Genomic DNA, 21,442 nt, shown 5'->3' with positions numbered 1-21,442 from the left:
AGCTGCGACCCGCTCTGCTCAGCACCTCCCCCCCCTCAAACATCCCTCATCCCCAGGCTGAGGCTCGGCCCCTACGGACAGCAGCATCCCTGCTGCCAGCGCCGTGCCCGACGGGGGAGTGCGCGGGCTTTGCTCCGGCCCGCTGGCCACCGGTAACTGCAGCTGCCTCCAGGGCACGATGGCCGGCTCCGGAGAGCTTTCCAAAGGAACAGCTTTTCCTGCAATTGTGCCTGGGAGCTGTGCGAGAGACCTTTGGGCTCGCAGCCTCTGGATGGAAAGCGGCGCCAGGCAATCCCAGGGTTGCCTTCCATCCTCGGCTCCCGCTGCCCACAGCCGCTGCTGCCCAGCTCCGCGGGACGGGTCTGACCTGCCCCGAGCATCGCTGGGCTCCGCTAGGGAAAAAGAATCCCCCGGGGTCAGCAGAAAGAGACTAAAACGCAAATTTGTTACAACAAGAACCAGAGGGATGGCCCGGGAGTGACACGGAGCCCGCTGGGCTGCCCTGGGCGCCTCGCTCGGCCCCGCTAATGACACCGCAATTACCGGGGTGACTGTTCTTCAGAGAGCTAATGAGCTATCACGGTAACTATTTTAAAATGAACTTCTGGCGTGTCTACATGTGCTATAATTAGGGCTGCCCTCCGTTAACAATCCGACGTGCCGGTAATTAGGATGCTCCGGGTCCGTTCCCCGGGCAGCTGGGGCACGGCCGGGGCGCGGGCGGCTCCAGGCGGGGAGCGGCTCCCGCTCACACCGTGTGGAACAAGGGAAGGGCTGTGGATGGAGCCGCAGACACGTGGGTGCCGCGAACGCTCCGCGCCTCTAAACGCTGCCATTAGGAACCGTTTGCAAGCGCTAATGGTGCTCGGTATAATATCATCAAGGACACGCTGCCGCAAGGAGGTGACAAAATAATGGGTGGTTATCGTTAGCCTGATAAACCCCCCAATTAGCGATGCACAGGAATTACCAGGATTGTTTTCCGCCGCGGTTACAATTACGGCGAGAGCTGAAAATCAGCTGTTGCCATAACTCTGTGCACTCCTCGGAGCTCACGTTAAGGGCACTCCGTGGGCAGAGTGACCTGAGCGGTTTCCCTGCGGCTGCACCCCTCCGGTGCCCATGGGCGAGCGGAGCCCATCAACCCCAGCTGCCAGGGACCGTTCCGGGTACAAAACATAAGGGAAAACCTTCTTCATTCAAACTTAATAATAATGATAAACACCTACAACAGCGCACACCACCAGCAGGATCCAGCCCCTGCCTAGAGCACGTTGAATTGGTTGTACGTTCAATAAACCAGGCGAAAAACAACTTTATGTTTTATAAATTCTTTGAGCAGCAAAGCATTAACAATTTTCCTTTAAAATTATGGTCATTGCTGTAGAACTGCTCTGAAAACAATCCTCTGGGTAACTGCCATCAAGGCACTGAGCAACGTTCTCCCTGATGTCAGTTTATTCCACATTATTGCTGGGAGCTCATTAATTTCTGGTTTGTTTTTTGGGTTTTTTTTTAAGTTGTGACTTGCTGTACCTTAATGAGTATTGCATGTTATTCTGATGTCATTTGTCTCTCGTTTCTCCACAGTGAAAATGGGAGCCCGGCATAATAAATGAGAAAATGATGAAAACTTCATGTTCTCTGTAATTACGATGAACAGTTTTCTGCAATGGAACAGCATCACCTCCACACACAGCAGCACCAGTTCCGGGCACCCTGGAAATGTTTGTTCTCTGATTTTTGGGGGGAAAGTGGATGTCAGTGGAGAGGCCCTTCCTGCAGCCAAGCCCGCGGAAGGAGCGGGGGCTGCCCTGTGCCTGGGGGTTGCCCGAGGGCACCATGAGACCCGTGGGCACAGGGATCCCCCGGGCACAGGGATCCCCCCGGGCACAGGGATCGCCCCGGGCACAGGGATCCCCCTGGCACAGTGATCCCCCGGGCACAGTGATCCCACAGGCACAGTGATCCCCCGGCCACAGGGATCCCCTCGGGCACAGTGAACCCCCCGGGCACAGGGATCCCCTCGGGCACAGTGATCCCCCCGGGCACAGGGATCCCCCCGGGCACAGGGATCCCCCTGGCACAGTGATCCCCCGGGCACAGTGATCCCACAGGCACAGTGATCCCCCCGGGCACAGTGATCCCCCGGGCACAGTGATTCCCCCGGGCACAGGGATCCCCCCGGGCACAGGGATCCCCCTGGCACAGTGATCCCACAGGCACAGTGATCCCCCCGGGCACAGTGATCCCCCGGGCACAGTGATCCCCCGGGCACAGTGATTCCCCCGGCCACAGTGATGCCCGGGCACACTGAATGCCCCCAGAGCCGATGGACAGCCGGGAAGGGCGCTGTGTCCGCCCCGCAGCCATCCCCAGGTCCTGATCACACTACTCCGGCCTTGGTCCGGGTCTAACCCCACTCAAACCAACCCCAGGACCGGTGCTGGCGCTGCCTGGGCTGGGCTCAGCCACTCGGTGCCCCTGTCACAGGCAGCGACCACTCCTGAGGTGGCCCTGCTTACAGAAACGCGTCAGTGGGTTTGTGTCCCCCCAAAACATCAGGGACACAAGCCGTGTCTTTTTCTTTCTGTGCTTCTCCGTTCATGCATCTGTTCCTGGGGAAGGAATAAACATCCATTTGGTCCCAAGTCAAGAGTGCAATTTTTTAAATAATCCATCTTCAGGCAAGTCTACAACGCAGAGTCCTCATTCTGCACAATGCAGCCGCACAAAGGGAATGTCTGGTGGTGAAATACAGCCGTTAGGAAAACGAGCGGAACGGAGCCAGCCTCGCCAGGCAGAAGGCGGCAGCAGCTGGGAGCGGATTGCTCAAGACACGGCACAAAAAAGCTTTCCCGGAGCCCCGATACCCCGAATATTCCTGTGCAGCTGCCCCTCACCCAGGGAGGGTTGGGACCCCCACCCACTGCTCCGGCAGGGACAGGGGCTTGTGACACCTCCCGGCCTGCTTCACCCCACGGGTGGGACAGAGACAGCACCTGGACTGCCACTGTGACCACACCTGGACTGTCATAGTGACATTAACTGTACTGTCACTGTGACCACACCTGGACTGTCACTGTGACACCTGGACTGTCACTGTGACCACACCTGGACTGTCATAGTGACATTAACTGTACTGTCACTGTGACCACACCTGGACTGTCACTGTGACACCTGGACTGTCACTGTGACCACACCTGGACTGCCATAGTGACATTAACTGTACTGTCACTGTGACCACACCTGGACTGTCACTGTGACACCTGGACTGTCACTGTGACCACACCTGGACTGCCATAGTGACATTAACTGTACTCTCACAGTGACCACACCTGGACTGTCATAGTGACCACACCTGTACTCTCACAGTGACCACACCTGTACTGTCACAGTGACACCTGTACTGTCATAGTGACATTAACTGTACTGTCACAGTGACCACACCTGTACTCTCACAGTGACCACACCTGGACTGTCACTGTGACACCTGGACTGTCACTGTGACCACACCTGGACTGTCACTGTGACACCTGGACTGTCACTGTGACCACACCTGGACTGCCATAGTGACATTAACTGTACTGTCACTGTGACCACACCTGGACTGTCACTGTGACACCTGGACTGTCACTGTGACCACACCTGGACTGTCATAGTGACATTAACTGTACTCTCACAGTGACCACACCTGGACTGTCATAGTGACACCTGGACTGTCACTGTGACCACACCTGGACTGTCATAGTGACATTAACTGTACTCTCACAGTGACCACACCTGGACTGTCATAGTGACCACACCTGTACTCTCACAGTGACCACACCTGTACTGTCACAGTGACACCTGTACTGTCATAGTGACATTAACTGTACTGTCACAGTGACCACACTTGGACTGTCACAGTGACACCTGTACTGTCACTGTGACCACACCTGTACTGTCATAGTGACATTAACTGTACTGTCACAGTGACCACACCTGGACTGTCACAGTGACACCTGTACTGTCACCCGGCTGGCAGCTCATCTGAATCCCTACACTTCCCAGCCAGGCACACTGCCTCAGGTGGGCTCTGCCTTTTCTCCCTCAACAATCCAGAAACTTCTTGCCCTGCCGGTTCTGAAGGAATTCCTCAGGCTGACATCCCCGCTCAGGTGAGAGGTCACCTAATCATTTATTAGCATGTTAATAGCATGTATAACTCAGCCTGGTTATACAGGGGCAGCACAGTTTTCCTGGGCTCAGACAAAGCGTGTGGCTGCGTGCTGGGCACGATCCATGCAGCTGGTGAATAGTGGGGATTGCACAAAGACCTTGTTTCCTTCTGCATATGCAGAGGTCACCCAAAGTGAAGGTACTCGTGCCCCACCTGAGGGACGTCAATGTCACGGCTGGTGCACAAACCCACAGCTGACTCAGGGATCTGTCTCTGGGTCTGAACTGGGAGCAGTGGGTTTCCTTCCTTAATTTCTCCTTTTTTGGCTTCTGCCTCTGTAAGACAAGACCAATGCCCTGTAATCCCTCCACACACAGACACTCTGTTGCCTGCAGCTCAGAGCCACGGGGACATTTCAGCATATAAACCTGGATTTCACTCTTTTTTTAACTCTGTTTTCAGAGCAGAGTCAAGGCTTAGAGTCAGCCAACACTACACACCTACATCAAACACCTTAATCCCACCCAGTTCTGAACCGTGGCCATACACTGCTCTGGCTTATAAAAATGCTTATTTGCAGTGGTTGCACCTTGCCCACAAATATTGATTTCTCCTCCAGCTTCTGCTGGCTATTTATGCCTCCCTGTTTTCCACAATATCTATAGAACTGGCATTTACCAGAAAGGTTGAAATTTGAAATGCAGAGCATTACCATCAACTTGCCCATGGCACCCAGAAGCATCAGCAGGCTTTGGGATTGCGTGGGGAAAGAAGCCTCTGCTGCGGGGGAAGCACAGCAGCAGCCTCAGGGGGCTCTGGGGAAATGGGACACTTGCAGCCCCTGGAGCAGGAAGAACTAAGCCTTGCATTCTGAAGGACCAGAAGCAGCGAGAAAGGCACTTACCATGATATAGAAACAGCTCGAGCATTTTTGGCAACTGATTTCGCTTTTGAACACTAAATTTTACTCTGGAGACAGACTGCAAGGGCAAGGACAGGCTGGACAACTGTGTTCACTGGTTTCCTGAGCTTGCTGAGCAAAGAGTAAAGCAGGTGAGAAGGGCTTTACTGCACACATGCACCGCTGAAAGGATAACCTCAAGATTGGCTTCTAACAAATTCATCTCCTTTAGCAAAGTTCTCCTTGAATGGCTCAGCTCTTACACCAAGGCATCGTTCACTTTTCCCAGGGTTTTCATCCTTTAGAAAGTGGCTGGAGGGAAAGCTCTGTCACCCAGCATCCCCAGACCCCCTCTGCTTTGCTCCTGTACCAAGAATTGCAGGCAGAATCTTGCCAATTATTGATAAAAATATGCATTAAATCATTTAAACCCTCAGCTGCTCTCAGGAAAGCTGCAAACAGGGATCACTCTGTTCTGGACATGGCCACAGCTGCACAGGACACAGAACTACTTTCCCCTGGCATTCAAATGCGTCTTTGTATCCATCCTGTATTGTGATGGTGCTGTTGGCAATTAAAATACAACTCTTCCCTGGTAATTAGCATCTGTGTAATACTGGTAATCAAAAAGTTCATAATAATATGTTCTACAATCCTCACAAATATTAAGGACAAAATCAGCTAATCAAATGGGTTTTTTTAGGCATAGCCAAGAGGACAAAGCCTGGAGCTGCCTGGCAGGTGTGTCTGCAGTGACATAATTCAGTATCCGGGGTTCATGAAGCACAGGAGCCACGGGAACAGCTGGAGGGAGCTCTGCTGGAAACATCTCCCACACGTACCCCCAGGAGCAGCTCCCCTACACGAGCAGGCCCAGAGGGCCCAGAGCCCCTCAAGGATGCTGCTGGTGCCCCAGGGAGCTCCCTCTTCCAAAATGCTGACCCCGGGCTTGGAGCCACGAGAGACTGGAAACACCGACGGCTGCCAGCACCTGCAGGAGCCTGTGCAGCCCCTCTCCACCCCTCAGGGCTGGGCCTGGGAGGGAGCTCTGGGCACGGCAGATCCTGTCAGACTTACCCTTGGTGGGCAAGGGCTCCACTAACACCCACAGGGAGCTGTGACACCGAGTCCTGGGCTGGGGCTGCAGCTGGACACAACCCACACCTGCCTATGACTGACAGTGACACCCCACAGCCTGCCTGTGACAGTGACACACCCCACTGCCTGCCCATGACAGTGACACCCCACAACTTGCCTGTGACAGTGACACTCACCCCACAGCCTGCTTGTGACAGTGACAGTGGCACTCACCCCACAACTTGCCCATGGCAGTGACACTCACCCCACGCTCAGCGAGGACACAGAACCATAACTCTGTCTGATCCTGAACAAAAACTCACTTTGAATCAATCAAAACCCTTCCCTGCCTGCCTGTGCGGGTTTTGGAGCAGCTCTGACAGCAGAGCCCCTGGCAGCGCTCCTCTCAGCTGTCACCTGCCGCACACAAAGGCTCCTCTGCAGGACCAGGACACCTCCTGCCATTCCCACGGCCACCTTTCCACGTGCCACTGTCCCAGCCCAGGGGACACGGACATGTGGGGGCTGCTGGCTGGGACAAGAGCACTCCTCAGCCTGTCCACCCAGCTCACACAAGCACGGACTCACAGAAGGGTTTGAGTGGGAAGGGACCCTAAACCCCCCAGTGCCACCCCTGCCCTGGCAGGGACACCTCCCGCTGTCCCAGGCTGCTCCAGCCCCAGTGTCCAGCCTGGCCTTGGGCACTGCCGGGTATCCAGGGGCAGCCACAGCTGCTCTGGGCACCCTGTGCCTCATTCTCACAGGGAAGAATTTCTTCCCAGTATCCCGTTTAAACCTCCAAAGTTGCAGTGGTAGCCAAACAAGCGCGACCCTCAGGAGCCACGCTCTCAGTACAAAGTTATCAGCTCAACAAATCTGCCTTCACGTCTCTAAGTGCTGATTTTGTTTCTGTTTCCAGACACCTTGCCACGTTTCACTCCTTAAGATATTTTTCATGGAGCCTTACAACTTTAGTTTTTCCCTGCTGAAAAGCTGTGCTTTTCCACAAGACTGATGGACTCGTTTGTCAGAACACCATAAATCATTAAAATCTCTTTTATGCAGCACTGCTGTTTGCTGCGGCCAAGTTGTAACAGCAGCTGATGAAACTTTTATTCACAGCAAGCCTGTTGGTGTTTCCAGGTCGTGTCAACACTTCCATAAAAAAATATCTCCCTCAGTTGCTCATGCTAGAGCCAAAAAAGTCTTCTGACCCAAAATAACACCTGCTGTTCCCCACAGCACGTCAGTGTGCTGTGTGTCAGAGGATCACAGAATCCCTGACTGGTCGGGGCTGGAAGGGACCTTAAATCCCACCCAGTGCCACCCTGCCATGGCAGGGACACCTTCCCCTGTCCCAGGCTGCTCCAGCCTGGCCTTGGGCACTGCCAGGGATCCAGGGGCAGCCACGGCTGCTCTGGGCAATCTCAGTGGCTTCAACCTGGAGAATGAAGAATCCTTCCTAAGGACGTGTTCCTGTGCTTCTGTGCAGGTGCACAGCCCTCCCTGAGGCTCAGCAGACCCCTGGATCTCTGTCCCCTCCAGGTGTGCCCAGAGCAAACCACGTGTGCAGGTTTGGAGTGGCCCAAAACACGGGCAAAGCTAAGCTTGTCCGTGTTTTCTGGTTTCTTTTTTTCCAGAATGAGCCACCTTCTGCCTTGCTCACACAAATGGGACAACCAAACTACTGAAACTATGTCAGGAAGAGCTCTCCTCCTTGGTACCCTGCAAACGGGGCCAGGGCCTTCCAGCTGGAAGCTGACAGGGAACATTCCCTAATTTCCCTGCAAGAAATCATGGAAGAGGGCTGCAGAATGTTACCTACAGGGTCTGAATCCTGTGATTTAATGCAATTTAAGGGGGTTCAGAGTAAGCATTTCCCTTTAGTGTCACACTGAGGAAATCAGGTCCCATCAGACATTAAGCAGATGTTTCTGTAATTGAGTTTGGAGATGGGGGATTATTGGACTTGAAGCTCCAAAGCACGTGTAGATTTCTTTTCCTCAGGAGAGACACTAATCCAAACAAACAAGGAGAAATGGATGGAGTCACAGCAGAGAATCCTAAAGAACAAAAGGAAAGAGAAGCGTTTTTCTTTGCTGTTACTTGTCCCGGTTCTCCCCCTGCACCTGGCTGAGCAGCCTCGCCACCAGCCAGACACCCCAAACCTGGCGTCTTCACCCAGCGCTCAAACACAAATGTGGACACTTGGGATCATCCTTTGGGCACAGCCCTGAGCACATCTCTGGTGTGGATCTGCTGACCTCCAGGGCATGGAGCAGCTCCTGGGGAGGCTCCCTGGGGACAGGGGCTGTGCTCCCACCGTGAGGAGAGCAGGGAGGAGGAGAGCCCGGGAGACGTGTTCTGGAGCTGTCACACTGCCTACAGAAAGGCTGTTAGGCACCTACATCTCTGTCTGCCTTTAATCACATGCTCAGAGATCTCTGCTGGGCTCTTCTTTCTCAATAATTAAAGCAGAACGATGAAAACTCAGCCCAACCTGCAGAGATCCCTGAAGACGCCGTGACCCATCTTTCTGCCTTTCGGATGGATCCAGCCCTGGATCCAGCACTTCCTCCAGCTCAGCAGCACTCCACAGATTTTCATCCTGGGCCCTGTGCACAACCACAGCTAACGACACTGGCTGAATAAACTGTGCAATGTTTCCCTGTGGGCGACGTGCATTTTGAGTTCTGTCTAGTATCGGCAGCCATCTCTCCTCATGGCCAAGGCTACATTTCTGTGATAGGCTGGTTAAAAAGGCAAAAGTATTTTGTTTTTTAGCTACATATTTGACAGATACTGGGAACAGAAAGAAATCTAATTACTTCCAATGAAGACTGGAGGGCCTTATTTAATCTCTGAACATAAATTGATGTTGAAGTTCCCTGACCCCAGGGCAAGAACTCTGGCTGTGCTGTTTTGAAAAGCCTCATCACTCACGGTGATCCAGCCCCGACGGGCACTGGCACCGAGACCCAGGTGGCCCCAATGTCCCGGTTTGTGCTGCTGCCACCACACGCCCCCAGGCACCAAAGCCTCCCTTCCGTGCTGAAGGAAATAAACACTGGACTCTCTTTTCAGCCAAGCAAGCAGGGAGGGGATACTCGTGTTCCACCTCAGGAGGGATCAGTGCCACTTGCAGTCAAGCGCTGGATTTTCCCTTGGCAGAAGCTTGCTCCACCGAGCTGGGGTTTAGCAGCAGGCTGCACGAAGGGAGCAGCCCTGGAGGCTGGGGAGGTGGAGATCCCTGCAGAGGGAGGACACAGGGGCTGGACACACGAAGCCCTGCTCCTCCTGCAGCCTCCTGCCCCGTCACTGCAGCCACCCCAGCAGCCAAGGCCCAGCAGTCACTGTCACTGCCTGTCCCCGAGGAGCCCTCACAAGCCTTTCTATCAAACCTACCAAACAGCACTTAACTGCCTCAGGTCACCAAGATAAAGAAACGTGCTTTATCTCTCTCCATGTTTCCAAGAATGGGACTCCTCTGCTCAGGAACACCCTGCAAATCTCATAGTCATGGAATCACAGGATGCCTTGGGTTGGGAGGGACCCTAAATCCCCCCCAGTGCCACCCTGCCACGGCAGGGACACCTCCCACTGTCCCAGGCTGCTCCAACCTGGCCCTGGGCACTGCCAGGGATGCAGGGGCAGCCACAGCTGCTCTGGGCAGCAATCTAAACCTCTCTGACAAGCCCAAAGATCATAGCAGGGGCTAAAATCGAGTTGCAGAGCAGAGCAGAGCTGACCCGAGAGCCCGAGGGTGCAGCAGCAGCCCAGAGCTCTGTGAGGGGCAGCCAGGGGGCACAACCCCCCCATGGTGAGGGGAGGCTGAAGCTCTGCATCCTGGCCAAGAGCTCCCAGCTCTCGTCCTGCTGGCAGCCTGGGCTGGGGCTGGGAAACCTTCAGCAGGGTTTGGTTCAACTGCACCACTGGCTGCACATGAACAGAGAAGCATTTCACACTGCATTGCCCTTTATTGGGAGGAATTTTTAGCGCTTACTTTTAAAAACAATTTTTAGATCAGAAGTAATAATACGGCACAACAATCTTGCTGCACCTCCTTGAGAGAACGACAGCAACAGAAGGAATCTCGACGGATTCTGGACATAAATAGTAAGTAAACGGGAGGTGAGGGTGGAAAGCAGAGACACAAAAGGCTTCTGTTCAATAAACATGGTTTCTTTTCATGCTCTTCTTCCTTTAAAGAATCTCATGGGCTTACAGTCCAGAATGTTTTCTGAAGGGAGGTAGAATCCCTGATCATACAGATGAAGCATAGCCTATCCCAAATGTGATGGGTCAGTAAGAATAAAAAAGTATTAAGAAAAAAATAGGAAAAGCCAATTTGCAATTGTCAAAGTGATCCTGTACTTACAGCTTTATTTCAGAGAACAAAATGGCCAGTTGGTACGAAAATGGAAAGCACTAAATTTAGAATTTGTCAGCATTTTCACTCCTGATATTTGAGTTTTATGGAACTATTGGAACAGACGTGATTTTGCCACGCACATTACATAAAGAACCTTCTCAGCAGGTGACCCTCGCTGGGTTGCACCTGAGGGCCCCTCACCCCTCACCCTGGGCTTGGCAACAGCATCACCCATGGAGAGAGCCAGGGGAAGGAACCCAAACCCACCAAAAATCCCACCCTGATCCCCGTGCTGCTCACAAACTCGTTCTGTATTTCCTGGCTGTTTTCTCAGGGGCCCTTTGCAGTGACAGCCTGAGCTTTCCCTGGCCCATCCTCCAGTGCCCTGTTTCCCCAGTGCTGAGGGTGGTGCTGAGCACGGAGATGCATCAGCAGAGACAGGAAGAGCAGGTGCCGGGAGAATTCCCCATTCCTGGCTCTCCCTCCCAAATCAATCCATCAGCCTGGGGCAGAGGAGGGGGCGTGGAGCAGGGCACGGCTCCCTGGGGTGTGGGGGCTCCCTGCAGGGACCCCCTCAGTTGGAGGAGACACCCAATCCTCCACAAAACCTTCCTGATCCACCTCTAAAGGTCTATCCCACCGCAGCTTTTCCCACATCCTCGATTTTCCCACCTCCACAGCCCACCAACATCTGGGAAACAAGGCAGATCACCACCTCAGAAGACAGGGAAAGAGGCAGTTTCAAAGGAAGCAGGCTGGCAGGAAAACTGGGAGGGATGAAAGCAGCTGGTGTGCCCATCACTGCCCAGCAGGCCTGGCCCACACCACGTGCTGGCACTGCCCTGGCTCCAGGTGCCCAGCACGGGCTGCAGGACCCTCAAACTGCACCAAAACCATGACAAATCCCTCGTCACAACACTCACTTCTCTTGTGAGCCATGCACCAGCTGCATCAGTTTCTGCTTCTGTTTTTCATGCTCCATCTTTAATTCATTGCTGAGGCACAGGAAATCCCAAGGGCCTTGTAGTGGCTTGTGGGCAGCTCCTGCCTCACCACAGAAACCCCAGAGCAGAAGTGTGGGCAGCCTTTTGGAGCTGTGTCCATACAACTCCCACGAGACCCAGAGCAGCCTCTGGGCAGCACACAGACACCTCGATAAGAATTCAGGAACTTTAGACCCACAAGAAGAAACAAGTCCTGTGAAGAAGAGGAGAAAGTCTCCTTCCACAGTCACCACTGGCCAGAGTAACAACAGGGTACAGCTGCAATGCTCTGGGAAAGGCCGGGCAGGATTTTCCTTAATAAACTCCATTTGCTGTATCATGCTGATGTATCCATAATTTCATAGGAACCGAGGACACTGCTTCTTATCATTTATGACATTAAGTGGTTTGTAATTGGATTGTCCAGCCATGAGCATTAACACAACATCCCAAACTCACAAGCTGCAGCTTCCAAAGACCTGCAGATGACCTCGATGTCCGACACAGCTTCAATTTTATTATTGCCAAAAGCTGCATCTGATGCTGGAAGTTTCCATCTCTCGGTTCCCTTTATGAGCTGCTGGGGGTGTGGGCTATGATGGCTTGTCAGAACAGAAACAAGATCCAAATGCTGGTCACATTTCAGCCTCTGAGAAAATTATAATTATCATTAGTGGCAAAGGATGGGGTTTTCACTTGAAAAGTAAGAGGTTTTTATGTTGGCTGTGGGAGCTGCAGTCTGGTGTGGCCGTGTGGGCCGTGCTGGGCAGGAGGAGCCCTGCCAGTGACCCACAGCAGAACAGGAGGTTCTCCCGAGGGCAGTGCTAACACAACAATCACCACATCCCCATTATTAATCTCATCGGTGCCAAGACATTCTGCTCTTTGTCCTTACAGGTGGATGAATGTTTATGGAATCCCACGATGCATTTAGGCTGTGTCTCACAGAATCCTTTCTGCTGGGAAAGACCTCCAAGATCCAGGTGCAACCTGTGACCAAACTCCACCCTGCCCACCAGAGCAGAGCACTGAATGCCACGTCCTGCCATTCCCTGAACACCACCAGGCAGGGGTGGGGACTCCACCATCTCCCTGGGGAGCCTGTTCCAATGGCTCTCCAAAGCCAGGTGCCCCTGAGCCAGCTCCATCCTCCCCTGCTCCCTCTGCCACTCCTCCTCCTCCTCCTGAAGGCTCACGGCTCTCCATCCCTTACCCCAGCGCAAGGCTGGCCCTTCTCCCAAAGGGTCAGGGCGGATTCAGGCACACCCGCCACTCACCAGGCAGCATCTGCTGATCCATGGAAAGGTTTCCTCAATCCAAGACCTCAAAATGAGACCTCCTCGGGTTCAGGAGGGGAGGGGGAGCAGGGAGGGTGTGGGTGGATTTTGTTGCAGAATCCAATGCTGAAAAACCTCACGTCTAAGAGCCAGGAAGAACCCGAGCAGGCGGCTGCTGGGGAGGCTCGACGCACACGCAGGAATTCAGGCGAGGAAACTCTCCTGCTGGCACAAGCCCCAGCGAGCTCTCCCTGCCCCGGGGGCAGGAGCTGCGGACACTGCTCCGGCTGCCAGCCCGAGCCGCTGCTGAGGCTGCAGCCCGCCCAGCCAGCCTCCACAGGGCCTCCATCAGCTGTGCCACCACCCTGGGGACACCGAGCCGCCCGTCCCCACCTGCCCCGAGCCACGGCCACGCTGCAGCAGCGCCGCGGCCATCGGGGTCTGCGGGGAGGACCACGCTCTGCCCTCCGGGCAGTAAATTGGCCATTTACTGCTCTCCCCGGCTGCAGGAGTCGGGGTCCGTCCCACCTCCCGTCCCACCCGCAGCGGCCTGACTCACCCCCGGGGCATGGTGGGGCTCAGAGAAACCCCCGGCAGCTTTAATGCAAACGTTAATAAACGGCGGGGTGTGATCGTAACAGAAGTGGGCAGCTGGGTTGATAAATCGGGGTCTTGTGAAGTCTGGTCGTTCAGAAACCACAAACAGGACCCCCGTGGGGAAGTGCAGGATGATCCCCAGCTCCTCCCAGCTGAGCTCACTGCCCTCCCAGCACTCCAGACCCTTCGTGGCACTTCCCACTGTAATTCTGCTGCTGCTGCCCCCACAGCCTGAGATGCAGACAGTGAGGAGGTGCTGCACCCCACCACCACTGCGTTCCTGCTCTGCCATCCTCTCCCGTGGCTTTTACAGGCTCACAGCTCAGCGGCATCCACGAGAGAAGAAAAATCCCTTTGGTACCACCTGGGAGATGGCATCAGAGGGAGGGTCCCTTGTGTGTGCTCTGTGCTTTCTCCTGCTCCTGGTCACAGGCAGCTGCTCCTGTGCTGGGTGCAATGGTAGAGCGTGCTGTGCAGCCAGAGAATCACAGAATCATGGAATATCCTGAGCTGGAAAAGATCCACAAGGAGTCCAGGCCCTGCCCCTGCCCAGACACCCCAACAGTCCCACCCTGCCCAGACCCCCCAACAGTCCCACCCTGCAGAGACCCCCCAACAGTCCCACACTGCACAGACCCCCCAACAGTCCCACCCTGGGCATCCCTGGGTGTCCAAAGGCTCCTGGAGCTCTGGGGCTGTGCCCATTCCCTGGGGAGCCTGGGCAGTGCCAGCATCCTTTGGGGGAAGAGCCTCTCCCTGGTGTCAATGTCTTCCACATCCCTCCTGCTGCAGCTGCCCCTGTCCTGCCTGCAGAGCCTGGAGCATCCTGCAGGACTCCCTGGGCAGCCTCGGGGGCCGGGCAGGATGGGCCTGACCAGCACTGGACGGCCCAACAGCAGCAGATCTCCAGCACCCCAGGAGCCACCAGCAGCTCTCCAGACACCCCAGGAGCCACCAGCAGCTCTCCAGCACCCCAGGAGCCACCAGCAGCTCTCCAGACACCCCTCACCTGGCTGTGCCCTCTCCATGACCAGGCTGCCCTCTGACAAAGTCTCCAGAGCCTGCCAATGACATGGTGTGTGACAGTGACGGCAGCAGTGTCCAGCAGGGACAGCCCGTGTCCAGCCCCTGCCTGTGGCTCTGGCAAACCCTCCAGCCTCATGTGAGATCCAGGACAATAAAAGAAAAATCAAGGGCAAGAAATATGTGTGGCAGCTAAATATCAAGGGATTAAGTTTCCAGCCTTTCTTTAGGGGGGAAAAATCCAACATTTATAAAGCTGGAGAAAAGGAAAATGGATCAAGCCAGTGTTGATGTCAAAGAGGGATTCAGTTGAGAATAGACTTGAAGGGAATTTTATTTATGGTGCAGCTGCTGGGTGGGCATCTGTGACCTTTAGAAAATGGATTAAAGCCTTGCTGTAGCCAGCTCCAGGCTGTGTGAATTATTAAAGCAACAAAACCATGAAGTTGAGGCGGTTGTGCAGAGCAGCCCACACACAGCCAGCCCTCGCTGGGAGGGTCAGTGTGGGGCTGGGCACAGGGACCAGCACCCCCAGCCCCCCCCACGGGCCTCCAGCACCACCCCAGGTGTCCTGGCTCCCTCTGGAATATTCCACTGCTGCTGCTGCTCATTCCAGCCCCAGCCCTGGTTTAATCCCCCATTTCCAATGGCACACGAAGAACTTCATCCACGCTGAAGAACTTCAGGTGTGTCCTTATTCCTTCTCAGCAGTGAGGTGGAAATAATGAATTCCCACAAGCCCACCCAGCTCCTCATGCCTTGGACAGGGGGCTGGGGCTGCAGGACCACGAGGGCAGCCCAGGGGCAAACAGCCCCAGCTGCCCACAGGGACTGAAGCCAGAAAAAGCCAAATTTACCAGGCAGAGGTCCCAGTCCTGCAATGCCACTGCTGCCTTCGGAGATTTCTGGGTCTCATCCTGTCTCTTGTGAAGCACAACCGACCTCAGAGCTTACTGCCCACTGAAACAGGGCCACAAACTGCCCCCCATTCTGGAAACCCTCTCCTGGCTGCTGCACCTTGGGAGATGGCATCAGGGCAGCCACAACCTGAGCAACTGCTGCTGCTGCTGCTTGGAAAGGAGCTCGTGCTGCAGGGGGAACACTATGCTGGTATTAAATCACCGAAAATCAAACAGCATCACCTCTACCATGTGTGGGAAATATTACACACTTGCAAACTGGAGTAAACATGGGACTGAACCTGACCTCCATTTGATTAATTGCACCTTAAAGGTGATTAAACCCCTCTCTAGAAAGCAGAAATTGGCTGTTCATTACAGGTAGACCAGAGCCACAGTTCTGGGGCTCTCAGGCTCTTCAGAAGGGATTTCTGAGTTCCTTTTTCCTTCCTTTCCTACAGTTCCCACACCGAGGACATCCCAGTCTGTCATGAGGGGTGCACAAAGTGACTGTGGAAGGAAATGCTGTGCCCAAGGCTACCACAGGCACTGCTCCAGGGTCCTGTCACCATGAGACCTAACCCTAATCCTAACTCTAACCCTAATCCTGTCACCATGAGATCCCTGGGTCCTGTCACATGAGATCCCTGGGTCCTGTCACATGAGATCCCCGGATCCTGTCCCTGTGACACCACTGGGTCCTGTCCCTGTGACACCACTGGGTCCTGTCCCCGTGACACCACTGGGTCCTGTTCCCATGAGATCCCTGGGTCCTGTCACTGTGAGATCCCTGAGGGTCCTGTCCCCATGGGATCCCTGGGTCCTGTCCCCATGAGATCCCTGGGTCCTGTCCCTGTGACATCCCTGGGTCCAGTCACAATGTCACAGCTCCCACAGGTCACTCACACCCTGAGGCTCTCCTCGGACACTGGCTCCCAAATATCTTCCTGAACATGGGCAGAGAGTGCTTAAAGCAAGGCCCCTAAGTCACTCCTAAATTTTTAATAACACTTGCCAGGTAGGTAGTTTTATGTTTTCTGTAATTAAATGTGAGTTGTAAAATACTCGGTAAACACCAAAAGCTTTTCTCAGGGTCAGAGGAAATTCAGCATATTGACATAAGTACCCAGAAAGATGAATCGTTTCAGCATTTTGCTGGAAGCGTGTGTACAGCTCTGATGCCTGATAGACTGCTCCGTGCCAGCCTTAACCTTTCTGACACACAAAGCACAGGGTGAGCAGCCACAGGGAGCAGCAATCTTCAAAGCCAGGAGAGCCCTGCCCTGGGACAAGAATTGGTTTTTCTCTGTTTTATGTTCTGAGCAGAATTAATTTTCCAGATGCTGCTCCTTAAAAGAATAAAACCTCCTTCTCTGGAAAGTTTATATTTGAAGCATGAATCTCCTCCCATCACCTCAAAACAAAAATGTGAGCTGCTCTTTCTCACTCAGGTTTGGAGTCAGTGCTTGGTCTTTGATTGTGAGCTGAGGACACAAGGCCCTGAGCGTTCCCGTTCTCTCCGGGAGTGTCTGGGGACACTTTCCTCTGTTTGCCTTTTCCTCACAGCACAAGGACTGGGCTGGTGTTTAATCCTTCACCATCATTCAACAGGAGCCCAGGAACCTGACAGAGCTCTGCTGCCTCTCCTTGCCCAGGGGACGTGGCTGCAGAGAGGGGCGAGTGTTTCCAACCACCCCCTCACGCCGTCACGGTGACTTGCACGCTGCTGGCAATCCATCCCCACCAGCCCTGGAAGCCCAGGCAGACTTTCATGGAAACCCAGCAGGAATTCACGGGGCTGGGCAGTGCCAGAGCAGGGGAAGGGATCCCCTGGTGTTCCTCAGGGAACTGTACCCAAACATCTTCTCTGGAGAGGGGCGCTGGTGGCAGCCCTGGCACTGGCAGCGTCCCCTCTGCTGCCTCTCAGACCTGCTGGACCCTCCCCAAACAGACCCTGCCTGACCTGGGGCTGCCACCGTTACCCAGCACCCAAAATGCTTCACACTCAGAACGTACCCCAAAAGAGATGTTCAGGGACCGGTAACAACTGGGGTTCTCCTGACCAAACAGGTCTCAGACCTCCTGGGAAAGTTCTGCTTCTGCAAAGTTTCCATCTCCCAGCCCTGCAAGTGCAGCAGGTCAGGCTGCTCCCGAGGGACAGGACCTGCTCGGGCTGCGCCACAGAGGGGGAGGGCAAAGGACAGCGTGGGTCATCTCCAGCCAGGCCTGGATGTTGTCACCCCCATGGCAGCAGCTTTTGGTCAAAGTGTGACGGGACGAACCAGCCGAGATGACCTGGCCAGGGGGAAATGAGCAGGTGCAGCTCACCCAGGCACTCAGGTGACCTGTTTGTGTCACCCGTGTGTGGGGACACTTGTGCCACCTGCTGAGCTGGGCTGGGCCTGCCACAGCGTGGACACTGCCCGTGTCACCATTCCCAAGGCCATGTCCCCACCCAAAGGCCCAGGGCTGGCACACGGCCCCACCCCACACGAGTCACCTGAGCAGGTGACACAGCCAAACCAGGAGGTGACACAGCCAAACCAGGAGATGACACAGCCAATGCAGGAGGTGACAGAGCCAGCTCAGCAGGTGACACAGCCAGCTCAGCACTGTCACTGTCACTGTCCCTGGCCCTGTCACTGTCCCTGGCCCTGTCACTCCCACAGCTCTGATCCAGGTGACCCGGTGCACAGAGGGGCACCCCTGCTGCTCGCTCACAGCACAGCACAGGTGACAAAAGGACTGCAGAGCCCCCAGGGCAGCCCTGGGCCCGTGTGAGGACACTCACATCCCACGGACACCGTGCTGGCACTGTCAGCTCGGGGGGCAAATCCCAGAGTCACCAAACAGGGACGGAGAGGGGGCCAGAGAAACAGGGAATGGAAAAGGACCGACACCAGGAAACCAAGCAGAAACTCCCAGAGATCCACAGCTTTCTGATCATCACCTCCCACATCCTCCCACGTGCTTGGCAAGAAAAAACCAGTTAAAAATAAACAACAAAACCTCTTCGGCATAACTGATTTCTGATTGGGAAAACAGCCCAGGATCCACAGAGCCCTCCTGGACAGAGAGCCAGCTCAGCCAACACCAAGGACAGCTTCCAGCACCCTCCTGCCTCAGTGCCCCCCACAGAAACTGAAAACACACAGAGTGTTTGCTGTGAAATGGTCACGGTCGTGACGGTGATTTACACCACGACTGTTGCACCAGGAGTTAAAGCAATGCCAAATGGCAACACGGTGTTTTCCTGAACGCTTCTCCGGTGTCGACTGAGCAGCCAGAGTAAAAAAACCCACAAAACCAGCCAATTTCAGCCCCGTCACTGTCCCCATAAACCACAGGTGCACCACAGCAGAGCCCTGATAAACCGTGCAGGCTGAGAGCTCGAGCCTACCTTGCCAAAGCTCCCCTTCCCAATGGCCCGGAGGATCTGGAAGTGGTCAAAGTTCACTGCAAGGTAAAGAAGAAAAGGGGTTTACGTTTGTAAATGCTTTACTACAAATAAGCTTGCATATCAAAGAAGACGGAGACAACCACAGAGCGTTGGCCAAGCTTTTGTTAAAAGTTTTCCTCCGGGGAAGCTGCAGGACAGCAGCTGCTTTCCTTTCAAGCCTCTTTTCTGCTGCTCGAGGCAGCTGGCAGAGGGTGGCCTGAGGTCACGGAATTCGTGGTTTAGCACAAGTTCAAATTCAGCTTCCACCTCTGTGGGTCCAGGGGGAGCTTCACAGGGCTCAGAGGCAAACTGGGAGTGTGGCAGAGGGGGGAGTGTGTGAGACCCTGCCCCACACTCTGCCCCTGGCCCCTGATCCCTGCCCCACAAACACTGCCCCACAAACACTGCCCCACAAACACTGCCCCACAGCCCCTGCCCCACAAACACTGCCCCACTGCCCACTGCCCCACAAACACTGCCCACTGCCCCACAAACACTGCCCACTGCCCCACAAACACTGCCCACTGCCCCACAAACACTGCCCACAGCCCCCTGCTCCCTCTCTGCCTGTGCTCTGCCAACACTGGCTGTGCTGGTGTTGGTGCTGCCAAGGGACAGTGCTCAAGGGACAGGGACAGCGCTCAGGGGACAGGGACAGCGCTCAGAGGGCAGGGACAGCACTCAGGGGACAGGGACAGCACTCGGGGGGCAGGGACAGCACTCAGGGGGCAGGGACAGCGCTCAGGGGACAGGGACAGCGCTCAGGGGACAGGGACAGCACTCAGGGGGCAGGGACAGCACTCGGGGGGCAGGGACAGCACTCGGGGGACAGGGACAGCACTCAGGGGACAGGGACAGCGCTCAGGGGGCAGGGACAGCACTCAGGGGACAGGGACAGCACTCAGAGGGCAGGGACAGCACTCGGGGGGCAGGGACAGCACTCAGGGGACAGGGACAGCACTCAGGGGACAGGGACAGCACTCGGGGGGCAGGGACAGCACTCAGGGGGCAGGGACAGCACTCGGGGGACAGGGACAGCACTCAGGGGACAGGGACAGCACTCGGGGGACAGGGACAGCACTCGGGGAGCAGGGACAGCACTCAGAGGGCAGGGACAGCACTCGGGGGGCAGGGACAGCACTCGGGGGGCAGGGACAGCACTCAGGGGACAGGGACAGCGCTCAGGGGACAGGGACAGCACTCAGGGGACAGGGACAGCACTCGGGGGGCAGGGACAGCACTCAGGGGACAGGGACAGCACTCGGGGGGCAGGGACAGCACTCAGGGGACAGGGACAGCACTCAGGGGACAGGGACAGCACTCGGGGGGCAGGGACAGCACTCAGGGGGCAGGGACAGCACTCGGGGGACAGGGACAGCACTCAGGGGACAGGGACAGCACTCTCGGGACAGGGACAGCACTCGGGGGACAGGGACAGCACTCAGGGGACAGGGACAGGACTCAGAGGGCAGGGACAGCACTCAGAGGGCAGGGACAGCACTCGGGGGACAGGGACAGCAATCAGGGGGCAGGGACAGCACTCAGAGGGCAGGGACAGCCCCACACTCCCTCCACCTGCAAACCCATCTGCAAGAGATCCATCCTCTTTTTCCAGAGCCAGCATGAGGAGCAGTGACAAGAGATGATCGTGCCACTGCCTCCATCAGCTGCTGCTGCAAACAAAATTATTTTTATACCAAAGCACTGCTGTGGTTTAATTTAATATCAGTTTTAAATAAAACAGGCAGGGTGAGGAGGAGCTTGCTGATGGGCTGAGCCCACCAGCTCAGATACAGCTGCCAGCCCTTGCCAGCTCCACCACGAGACCCTGACCCTGCAGGGGACCCTCAGCATTCCTTGCCAGGTGTCTGGATGGAGAGAAATGCTCGTTCTGGCCTTGGGGGTTTGCAGCATGAGATGGTCAGTGAGCACTGAGCCTATTGACTGGCCACAGGGACCAGAAGCACTCAGGAAGAGTGGGAACAAAGAATTCACTATAAATATTACGAGTCCCACTCCCAGCTCTTAAATAAATGCACATCTGTCATCTCTGAGGATGAATCAAGAGCCCACGCATGCCCGTGGAGTTCCTATTACCCTTTTGTGCTAGGCTTATATCCAAAATATTGTTATTGTCACTTTTGTGGGACGTTTTCTGCAGGAGAGCTCAGAACACTTTGCCAAGTGAAGCTGCGAACAGGATCTGGGCCAGCTCTGCTCTGTGTCTCCTGCACTGGCAGTTCCCTCGCTCAGGGATCTGAGGGTGGGGGCTCCAGCACTGCTCCACCTTTGGTTCACTTGACTTCGTGGTGATCAAAGGCTGCACTCAGTCATCTTGGAGGCTTCTTCCAACCTGAATGACTTTGTGATCTGCCCAAGATTCCTCCAGGAGATCCCACCACAGACCCCATGGGGACACCAGTGTCCCCACAACCCTCTGACAGCCTCTCAAGCCTCCAGGGGCAGGGCTGAGCTCCAGGGGTGGTGTGTCACTTCCTCACCACTTCCCTTCACTGTGGGCCTTTTCTTTAAGCAGTGATTTTATTTTATTTCCTACCACCCCGACTAGAGGGGCTGCAGGGAGCAAGGAGAAGCTGCAGCTTCAGCTTCATAAATATCCCGTCTGAAATCTCCTGGCCAAAGCGTCTGGAGCAACAGATCAGATGTTTTCCACAGTCAAATGCACTGGTTGAGCTCCCCTCACCACGGGGT

General features: G+C 55.2%; 1 protein-coding gene across 7 annotated transcripts in view; it reads right to left on the bottom strand.

The window, feature by feature from the left end:
• STK32C (serine/threonine kinase 32C) overlaps positions 1-21,442 on the bottom strand; it is a 71,924-nt gene that overhangs the window by 9,261 nt on the left and 41,221 nt on the right. For 5 of the 7 annotated variants that reach the window (XR_010722258.1, XM_066190683.1, XM_066190684.1 and 2 more), the window contains exon 2: positions 18,692-18,747. The exons of 1 other annotated variant lie outside the window; for it this stretch is intronic. Coding sequence is in view for 4 of the 6 variants with exons in the window: in XM_066190683.1 (XP_066046780.1) it covers positions 18,692-18,747 (56 nt within the window). In the remaining 2 variants the exon portion in view is untranslated. Of the gene's footprint in view, positions 1-543; positions 601-18,691; positions 18,748-21,442 lie in introns of those variants that run through there. One more of the 7 variants, XM_066190687.1, reaches the window with a different exon arrangement.

This window comes from Chamaea fasciata, unplaced genomic scaffold (assembly GCF_029207755.1).
Source record: "Chamaea fasciata isolate MVZ Bird 193981 ecotype frontalis unplaced genomic scaffold, bChaFas1.0.hap1 SCAF_9, whole genome shotgun sequence".
In the NCBI taxonomy this organism is placed as follows: Eukaryota; Metazoa; Chordata; class Aves; order Passeriformes; family Sylviidae; genus Chamaea; species Chamaea fasciata.
The sequence above is the reverse complement of the archived record's forward strand: the minus strand, read 5'-3'. Positions and strand labels throughout refer to the sequence as shown.